This window comes from Gavialis gangeticus, unplaced genomic scaffold (assembly GCF_001723915.1).
Source record: "Gavialis gangeticus isolate Ggan-Ray unplaced genomic scaffold, GavGan_comp1, whole genome shotgun sequence".
NCBI classification, from domain to species: domain Eukaryota; kingdom Metazoa; phylum Chordata; order Crocodylia; family Gavialidae; genus Gavialis; species Gavialis gangeticus.
The window spans coordinates 195663-206395 of record NW_017729021.1 but is presented as its reverse complement, the minus strand read 5'-3'; the positions used below and the strand labels follow the sequence as shown (position 1 = coordinate 206395).

General features: G+C 40.5%; 1 protein-coding gene across 1 annotated transcript in view; it reads right to left on the bottom strand.

Annotated features, from left to right (window-relative positions):
* FCHSD2 (FCH and double SH3 domains 2) overlaps window positions 1-10733 on the bottom strand; it is a gene marked incomplete at its 5' end in the record, with an annotated part of 252383 nt that overhangs the window by 71022 nt on the left and 170628 nt on the right. The window contains one exon of the mRNA XM_019514525.1: window positions 4758-4883. Within this exon, the coding sequence (XP_019370070.1) occupies window positions 4758-4883 (126 nt within the window). The remainder of the gene's footprint in view (window positions 1-4757; window positions 4884-10733) is intronic.

Genomic DNA, 10733 nt, shown 5'->3' with positions numbered 1-10733 from the left:
ATTCCCATCTTTTACTAGACAAGTGTTCTAGTCCAGAGGTGTCAAGCGTATGGCCTGCAGACCAGTGTTGTTTGGCTCCCAGGGTGTCCTTAGAGGCCCAGAATTCAGGGGCAGGACCTGCTGGGTGGGGTGCCCTATTGCGTAGATCCATCAGTGATGGAGGGCGAGTGACAGCTGCACTGTCCCCCATGCTGCTGCGTCCAGATCTAGCCTGCGACAAGGGACGAATTTGACACCCCCGCTGGAGTATACATAAACATGTACATCTACGTATGCGCTGATTATGGGTGAAAACAAACCATACGTGACTGAACCGAGATTAGGCTACACAATTAAATGCACGCACCTTACCATAAACACATTAAAATACGTGTAGAAGACCTACTGCCGAAAGGAACCAGGAATTTTGTTTGGGGGTTTACAGCTGGGAGACAACAGGATGATTTGCAGCTTTGGGAGGGTTTGGGCATGTCACTCAGTCACATATGCTGAAAGCTTCTGCTATAATGAATACACGTTTAAATAAGGGCTATTTATCAACATGTCAGGTTTCAATAAAATACAGCAATGAGTATACTGAACTCAGGGTGCACTGCATACCAGACTCTATCACGTAGGCTTGGAATAAGATGGCAAACGGTCAAGCCAATAGGGAGGAAAAGCATATACTGGCAAACTTCTTAACAGTTGCAAGCAACCAAGAAGCAGAACATTACCTTGTACCCTCACCTTTCAGCTAGTATCTGGAAGGGCCAGATCAGACTTTCCCTAAGTAAAGTATTTTTGACTGAAAGCCATCTACATATGTATGCCTCTGGACCAAACTGTCAAGATCTGGTCCTGAAACCCCAACTTGGAGACTTGGGAGGCAAGCACCATCTCAGGCCACAGCTTGTAGCCAAAGATGGAGCAGTAGGGAAGGAGTTCCACCACGAGAAGACCTCCCACGCGTGGCCAGGGCTTCTGGCTGCAGATTGGTCCCTCCAGACCATGTAAGGCCAGAGAGGAGGTTATCTGAACAACAAGGCTCCTGCAGACCGCACTGCTGTCTCCGTGTTGCAGTACTCCTGATCCCAGACCTGATGTCCTGGTGCAAACTGACAATTGTCTCTGCTTTATGATTTGATTTGCCTCGTTCTGGACTCAGACCTCCAGGTACCTGACCTGGCTTGCTCCCTGCCTTCTGCCCCATCTGTCAACTTGGATCCATCTCAGATTCCAGCCCCCTGGTTCAGACCTGGCTATTCCCTGACCTCCGACTTCAGCCTAATACTAGTCATTAGGTTGACTGCCCATGCCTCGTTTTGTGATGCATATATATCACCTAATCATTGTATGTTTGAAAAAGTTGCCTATAAGCGAATACGAAGGACTGAGGAAAAGTGAGGGACACAGGGGCTGCCAATGCACTGCTCTTGAGAGATGTTTGGAAATGGGATGCATGCTCAAAGGGCCATTTTCAAACATTCACAACTATTTCAAACCATTTCTGAAATGTAACAGTCAGCAAGCCTCACTGGGGACAGTTACAGGATGCACTGGAAGTTTTAACACACAGAACATTTTCCAGTTAATTTAGCACAGAAAGCAACTTGCTTCCTACAGCTGCACAACACAAATGTGGCTCAGTTTTTCAAAGAAAAGTCACCTTGAAAAGGCAATGCTGGGAAAATTTCCTCTCAAAAGGATTATTTTGCTATGAATGACTGACAGACTATATACAGGACAGTAGTAATAATGTATACATGGCTGGCAAATTAACACTTCTGGAACACGATGCACAGTAGGTCTAGCATTTCTTTATTTTTGGAAGAGACCAATTTATGCAACTCAAAAATCTCAGAATTCCTCATCAACCTGCCCAGGTAACCCTGTATTTGTCCATTCAGAAATTAACTGGATGCCTCGCTAATAGAAACTTTTTATATGCAAAAAATGATGATTAAACATATTCTCTTCTCGTGTACATCTACATCCAAAATAGTTAGCATATGCTACCTTATATATCAAATGCATGCTGCAAGCTGAATTGGTATATCTTCTCAACAAAAAACTATCAATGAAATTCAGTAAAATCCCATTAGCTGTTTTTGGGTTACTGAGATGTCCCAAGCAAAATTAACCTCTAAGTTGAATTGAAATACAAGGGGAAAGTCCTTGAGTAAAAACAGACAAGTAAATCGTAAGTTTAGCTGCATCTTTCAGAGTTTGAAATAATTATATTTCTTGGAAGGGAGTTATGAACATTATTACCCAAGTTACCACCAATAAAACCTCTGTACCACCACACATTATGTCACATTCATATCCAGTTCCATTTAATAGAAAAAACTATTTTGGGGATGTTTTCTAAAAAAGCCCCATCATAATGATAGCCTGGCCTTTCAATTTTTTTATTTATTTTAAATTATAAGCCCACATTCTCAGAGGGTTCAGATGAAAAATAGCTAAAACATTACTTTGGGGCTCGAACGGATGATCTTGTAAGGTCCTTTCCAGCCCCTAACATCTATGAAAAAAACCTACAAAGGATGTTGTTTTCCCATAGGCAATATTGCATGTTTAAAGCGTGGCATTTAAAACTGGTAGGCAAAGAGGAAGTGATCACAGTACATAATACATGGTTTGGATCTTGGCTATCTGAAGAACCTGACATGCAAATTTTATTTTGAAGAACACAACTGTTCAAACGGACACACTTTCATATGTTCCACCACTGGCAATTTTAAAAATACACCTGTAGCTCTTAGGAAAATGCTCCCAACTTAAATGAACTTTTAGTAAAGTGCTCTTAACTTCTTAAATTCACCTCTCGCACCTTTGGTCTGACTGATTCCTGCTACCCTGACCTTTAGGAAATGCTGCAGGGCTGAGGGCAGAGAAATGGAAAGAAGTATTTTAGTGGCTTAGCTAGTTCTCTCTGGTGATTCTAGCTTGCTGAGTTTTTATATATGCACAACTTTAATCCATGCCTTTGGTCTTGGATAAGCTGTTTATATAAATGTTAACAAGCACATTTATCACGTGGCTGTATGGTTTCATACTGGTGCACCCAGCCAATAAGCAGAAATGTCACACAGACTTTTAGTGATGGAAAAAAGGAAGACAAAAAAAATGAGTTAACACCAGAATAAACGAAGTAGATGACAGCTGTTAAAGCTCTGTTCAGACATGACAGCTATGGTTATTTTTTTTTGCTGCTTCTCCAGGTGTTGTGGTATCTTGCAGAAGCTGAAAACAGAATGATTTTCCCCCAAACATACAGCAAAACATTACTACTACATAAAATAAATTATACCTGCAGGCAACTGGCTGAATATAAGCTTGCTGGTGCATGCTCTCTCTTTCTAGCTAAACTCAATAAAATAAATGACAAAGGTATTTTCTATGCAAATGACCTCTGGAAATGGCTGTTTAAATAGCTGATTCTCCTAAAAAAGCTTGGAAATGCACCTAGTATTCTGAATACAAAGCATTTAATAAACAGAGCAAAATGAGGTATCAGCGTGCAGAAGCTTGATAAAGGGGTACTATATACTGGTAACCACTGGAAAGTAACTACATCAGAGAAAATGTCATTTCGTTGAGAGGTGTTGCAGGATGTATGCTAATACAAATTAACGGTGTGAGCTTCTCTCACGGAAGGGAAAAAAGATATTTTTTACTTCCTCCTCTGACACTGCCAATAAATTCATCAAGACTGGCTATATTGCAGGTAGTTAAATGTGACTGTTATACTGTACCTAATTAAAATGTAGGGTCCTGACTCCTAAGCTACTAAGACGAACAGAGGATGAGTCCCAAAAAATCTTTAGCTTTGTTTCTCTGCAGGTCTTGACATTCAAAATCGCAAGCATGTGCCGTTTCTGTGGCAGTGGTCATGGTTTATAGCAGGAATATTACAAACGATCCAAAATATGCCAGGACTAACCTGGTTTGGGGTGTAATGGAATCTAACAGATTCAGGGTTTGCTGGAGATGAACTACAAAGCTGCCAGAAGACGGACTTTGGAAATCTTATTTCTGATTTTGGTTACTTAGATTCATATATCGATAGGGGCTGGAAGGGACCTTACAGATCATCCTTGGAGACAACGGACGTAATTACAAAACTCTGATGTGCTTTCTACATTCCTGTTTTTATTTCCAAACATGAACAGGATATAACTTTTAACCAAAACAATGAGTTATTGAAAAAAAATATCTGAACAGCTGATAATAGCTAATATTGCTACAGATAACATTGTATAAGGCCTTCAAGTACACTGAAGTTCAGCTTCTTACAAAACGTGGAGCATGAACACTTCCCAATTACTGCTGCAGTATTGAAAGATCTTGTAGAATGCAAATGCACTCAGGAGAATGCAGTATTTTTGCAGGAACAGGGAAAAGCCCCAATTTGTTAAAGCGAATGCAGTACAGGTATAAACCAACACAATGCACCTTCAGCATGCCTTTTACTTGTTGGTAATTATTTCCTTCAAATATAGAATCCACCTTTTAAAACAAATATTTCTTCTAAAAATGGCATGTTTAATAAAAAAGTAAAAAGAGCTTATATGCACCACACAGAGGTTATATTCTTGTAAATATGTCTTTATTTGAAGGGTTATTTTCTTAAGCTGAGAGTCTGAAAACGGGTGCATCTTAAATTAAAGGATGTCTTAAGTTTGAAAGAATATGGTACCCAAGAGACTCACAACTTAATGCATGATTTTGTCTCTTCCATTATAAAAAATAATTTGGTTAAAACTTACCCTGCTGGAAGAAGTCTCCAATAAAAATTGGAATGTATTCTGTACAGCTTGGCATGTCTCTAGCTCAGTCCTGCTGAACGCCATTAAATAATCCTTAAGGTGATCATATATATTCCCATCAAGAGCCTGTATAAAGAGGAAAAGAATGATAAAAGAAAAGTAAGTACTGCAAAAGTATGGAGAACAAATCTGTTTTATTTCTAAGAGCCACATATTCACTTACAGACAGAATGGCCTGGGCAGTTAGTGAACGGTAAACCTATTCTGTTACTCATGGTAGGTCACTCACTGCCTCGTTTCCACTAGATGGCACCACAAAGCATTTTAACAATAGCATATTTTCCATTCAGTTGTGAAATGTATCCATAGCAGAATGGGGAGGTCAGGTTTGGATAAATGAATTTGCTTAAGGATACGCTATCTATGAGAAATAAGTGACCTTGCAAGCAAAAGGATATGTAACTCCTACTGGGTAGAATGTACTTTCAATTATCGTACAATGGTCTAGGTGCCATTACTGGGCTACTCAATAAATAAAAGCTGTAATATGAAATACAAAGAGAAGACTGGCTATAGCGAACACTATTAGGTAATCATTATTTTACATATGTGCACACAACCTATCCATGCACATAAATACCACATGCTGAACGCAAACTGATTTCATGTTTTAAACCATGAATAGACCCTGAAGTTGAGCTCAAGGGCCCTATTGTGCCAGCTACTGTAAAATCACATTGCGAGGCCTAGTCTACACATAATATTATGCTGGTTTGTTAAGTTTGGTTGTTAAACCAATGCGACTTTGTGCATGTTCCTACACAATTATCTATGTTTAAACTTGGCCTACATTGGTTTTAATGGGATAAACCAGATTTTAACCAGTACGTTTCTGCACAAAATTATATTGTTTTAGTGAAACCAGTGCTACAGCTTAAACCAGTGCAACTTTATGCAAGCCCTAAGAGACAGCCTCTGATTCCATAACAATATCTAAGGGGAGGAAGATGTGATAAAAGAACTGGGTGATACAATGCTTGTAAGAGGTGCTGAATCCATTTTTAAAAGCCTTTTCAGTTATAAGCTATGTTCACACTACTCTCTAAAACAGTCATCATTTGTGCTGAACTTTCTATGCTTCTAGGCATTTGCTAGTAATGGAAAAAAGAGGTTTGTTTTTGTAAAAATAATAATAAAAGTCATTTAAACACTCAGCTATGGCCAAAAATAAGTGAAACTAGATATCAGACCTGGAGCTTATCCTCAATGAAGATTAGTTTTTGGAGTGAATACAGTTATAAGTGGGTGCATCTACACATGTGCTTTACTGAGGAGCTGACCAATTAGTTCCATAGGAAAGTATGACAGTCTACATGTGCACCAGTATTAGGGCGCAGTAAATTAATTAACTCCATTGTAAGATAGCACTGTTGGGGACAGTAATATCTTATGGTGGAGTCATTTACTGAGCTGACCAGGTGGGGGTCAGACTCCTGCCTGCCACCTAGCCACATGGCTCTGCAAGTGTTGCACCCTTGTGCCCCAGCTAGTGCCTCTGCTGCCCGATGCCACCACCTAGAGCCTGGGGCTGAGTCCCTGAGCCTGCTGCCAGCTCAGACCTGGCTCAAAGTGCTGCTGTCCCAGGTGCATGTGTAGACACTGCACCAGGGAACAGTTGACTTCAGCTCTGAGAACTCTGGAGTTTATTGCGTCTCATTAATTGAATGTGTAGATGCACCCAGTGGGTGGAAATCACATTTTTAAGCTTAGGGCAACAGCTAAGATTTTAGTAGACTAATCCAGTGATTCTAAACATGGGGTTGCAGCATGCTGGGGTGCTCTGAGATCCTTTCAAGGGTACCACAGGATGCCACACAATGTTAGCACTGTTGGGTGTGCAAACATAACTCACAAGATGATACATATTCTTATTTGAAAATTCTGGGTTTGTTAAAAATATTCTGACCTGTTGAGTTCTTTGCAAAAAACAAACAAAAAAATACTCTCTTATTTTTCCATAGTAAAAAATAAGAGAAAACTAAAAGCTGACATTTTCTGAAGGGAGCCTCGAGTCTAACAAGGGGTGCCTCAAGTCTAAAAAGGCTGAGAACCACTGCTTTAATCTAGACAGCATTACTCTCTCCCACTTTCTTATCGTCCAACTGGATGAATATAAAGTTTGCTGCTGTTCACAAGATTTGGGAGGGTAAGAGGGAGGCGGAGGGAAGGGACAGAGGGAGGAAGGACCATTCTATATTTCAGAGACGGTGAAAGAGGCAAGAATCCCTTTTCCCTGAAAAGATAAAGGCCATCCAAATGCAAATCAAGAATATTTCAGGTAAATAAAATAAAAATCCAACATAGGAGTTCTTCTCAGTTCACTGTGTGAAATTCTATCTGGGGCTTAATAAGAATAGATTTTTTTTTACCCTAAAAAAAGAAAAATGTGCTGATGTGATATTAAGGATGCACACTTGAACAGACAAAATGTCTAGAAATTCAAAAGAAAACCTTCCAGTAGAAACTAGGTCACTTTGCACATATGCCTTCTTTTCTGTTCTTATTTCCTTTGGTCCATGTGTCACTTCATTAAATCATTATTTGAATAAAGTATTGGTTTCCAGTCTATGACCGTCAAGCAACTTGTTGCCTACAAGACACCCTGACACTGCTTGGGGTCACTTTTCACAGATCTGTGTTTCTTTGGATTGATGGGGAGAGTAATGTATGACGTTTCCTGCAGCATGTTCTGTGCTCAGTACTGTTGCCCACAGGCCAGAGAAAGCTGGGGCCAGCGATGTGCAGGATATGCAAGGCAAACAAGCTAATGTTGCTTCTGGAATCTCAGCTTCTGTATTCCCCAAGTTTGATTATTTTAAATAAGCAAGCAATCATAGACTTTTCACCATCACATCTGAACATGGTATGTTCATACTCTATCTTTGTATGTTGTATGCTCATATGCTCATACGTCCAGCAGCTGGTCACTCTGACACTTTCAAAGTTAGAGATTCTCACATACCAGCTTTATTCTCTCCTAAGGAGGACTGCATGAGCACTGCAATGTTGAAAACACTAAAAAGGAACATTTGGTTTTCATGATGGAGTGAATTACATTTTTCGGACCAAATGCTTATTGTGAATGCAGCTCTACTGACCATTTATACAGCCTGGTTATAAATGCTCCATTCACAAGGATCTGCTGTTTTTACAGGAGCTAGAAATGTGAAAATATGTTAAAATGGAGGACCTCAAGCAATTAAAATGAAGTCCTTCACAGACCATTCTCTAAGACTCATTTCAGACTTGTATGCCCTTCTATGTTAGACAAAGCGCGTCTTCATTCTGTCACCCAACCTTTCTTATTTTGAAACTTGCTTTCCATTAAAATTAAAAATAAATTCTCTCATGCCTTTTATTTTTATTCTACAGCTGTGGTCCATGCCTTTGGGACTGCTTTTAGAAGAAACAGGAGATGTAACATTAGCTTCAAGATTTCCCTATTTCATCCACAGCTTTAATACCAACTGCAACTCCCAAGCCTTACTTAGGCAGACGGTTAACAAGCAGCACAGAGCGCTGGAGTAGACCCTGCCATACACTGCTGCGAAGTGCACAATGCAGTCAGGACTTATACTCCTGGGAATTGTATTGCTGCCTTTATGCTTCCATTAATTAAAGCTGGCTTTAAAACCCTTTAAAAATATTGAGCTGTCAGAGCTGAAATTATTAAAGTGAGCGCAACATAATGCAACCCTATATGCCAGCAAAATAAACCCACTGGGCAAGTGTGCAGCTTTCACCCATATTAAAAAGCTAATGATGTGTATAAAACCATGATGGTATGTCAAAAATGACACTTTCATCCATTACATTCTATTGACTATAGTGCTGGTTGGTTACAAGTTGCCTTGAGCAATACTGCATTTGTCTAGTCTATAAAATGTTAACTATATCCAGCTGGAGAGGTGGATATTATAGTCAGTGCTGCTAGGTAAAATGATAAATAGGGATCCTAGTTTTCCATTCACTATGGAAAACTGCAGAAACCACATTTTTCCACAATCTCCCGAAAGTGTGGCACCATTTCTGCTCTTATTTTTGTGTCTCAGGTAATCAGCAGTGTACCTCCCTCCCCGCCCACTGATTGGCCAAGAGGCAAAAACCGCAGCAAAAATAAAAGAGCACAAGTAGTGTTACTCGCTGTGGGATGCCGCTGCACTTTTTGTATATCGTGGAAAAACATGGATTTTGTGTTTTTTTAAAGAAGAAATTGTCCACTTTTTCCCCAGAGAAAACTAGGATCCCTGATGATAAATAACTGCTATGTTTGACATAAGAATACAAATATAATTAAAGCAGAGGTTAAATCAGTGCGGTTTCAGAACATCCCGTGGGGCGGGGCAATTGACATGGTCTTTGTTGCTCACCAAGTCCAAGAAAATTGTTGGGAACAACATCAGGACCTGTATATGGCCTTCACCGAACTTACTACAGAATTTGATTTCATCAATTGTGAAACCACGTGGAAAATACTGGCCAGCTCTGGATGTCCTGAAAAGTGCATCAAGGTCCTGAGGCTCCACCATGACCAGATGACTGCGATCATTATATTTAGCGGATTGGAGATGGAGCCATTTGACATCCAAATTGGGCTAAAGCAAGGATGCATCATTGCCCCAACTCTGTTTTCCATATTCCCTTTTTTTTTTTTTTTTCCAGTCATCTTGGTTCTCATTAAGGACTGACACTGAATACTGAACAGATGAAGGGCTCATCAATTTGGGTCACTTTGCTTAAAGACGAAAGTACTCAAAACAACCGCCCTTGATCTTCAATATGTCAACGACTGTACCATCCTTGCACACAGTGAAGAAAACCTCCAGACTGCATTGCATCTTTATGGAGAAGCTTACCGAAGTTTGGCCCTCTCTCTCGATATTAAGAAGACTAACATTAGCTCTGTCAGCTTGCTCCAGGCCATGACTGTGGCCTCCCTCTCTAAATTACTGTTGAGGAAATGACCCTGGATATAGTCAAGCACTTCCCCTATCTCGGTAGCCACTTTTCTTAGACAGTGAACACTGATGAGGAGATCCAGCACAGGATCCAGTGCACAAACGCCTCCTTTGGAAAATCACTTGTCTTTATTCGTTGTGATCTCTGGAAAGTCACCAAGATCCAAGTCTACAATGCAGTCATCATCCCTACTCTCCTCTATCGATGTGAAACATTGATGATCTTCTGTCATCATCTAAAGAGCTTGAGGAGGTATCACCAGCAGTACCTTTGGAAAATCCTCCATATCAGATGAGAGGATTGCAGCACAAACACCAATATCCTTGCTGAAGCCAGCATTGAGTTGGTGATCCTCAAGTACCAACTTCGTTGGACTGGACAGTGTGTGTGGATGCCTGACTCTCAAAACAAGTGCCCCACTTCTAGCTTAGTAATGACCTGAGATCTCACAGTGGCCAGAGGAAACACTACACAGACATTGGCGGCATACCTCAAGACAATGGATGCTGACCTCAAGAGTTGGGAGGAGCTGGCTGCCAACTGACTCCAATGGTGCCACAACCTCAACCAAGCAGCAGCCTGCTTTGAAGTAAAGTGTCTTGCCCTCAAAGCAGAGGAGAGCAGAGGAAGGAAAAAAGGAGAGGAATCCCAGCCTGCTGCCTACTCTTCCCCTGTGGAAGGACCTGCAACTTCTGTGGATGGATCTGTGGTTCAAGACTGGACTCTTAAGTCAACTCCAGACCCATCAATTAGCCATAGTAGATGAATTAAGGGATTGCCAACAATGACACAGAGGAACTTTTCCAATCAGAACCATGTGTTAAGTGACTTGCAAAACACAGGGAGAATCCAAGTCAGAAATTCCAGATATCCAGGCTTGTTCCAGATATCCAGCCTTGTTCTTACACATTAAATAAGAGTCTGTTTTCAAAAATCAGACATTTAATAACTTAACAC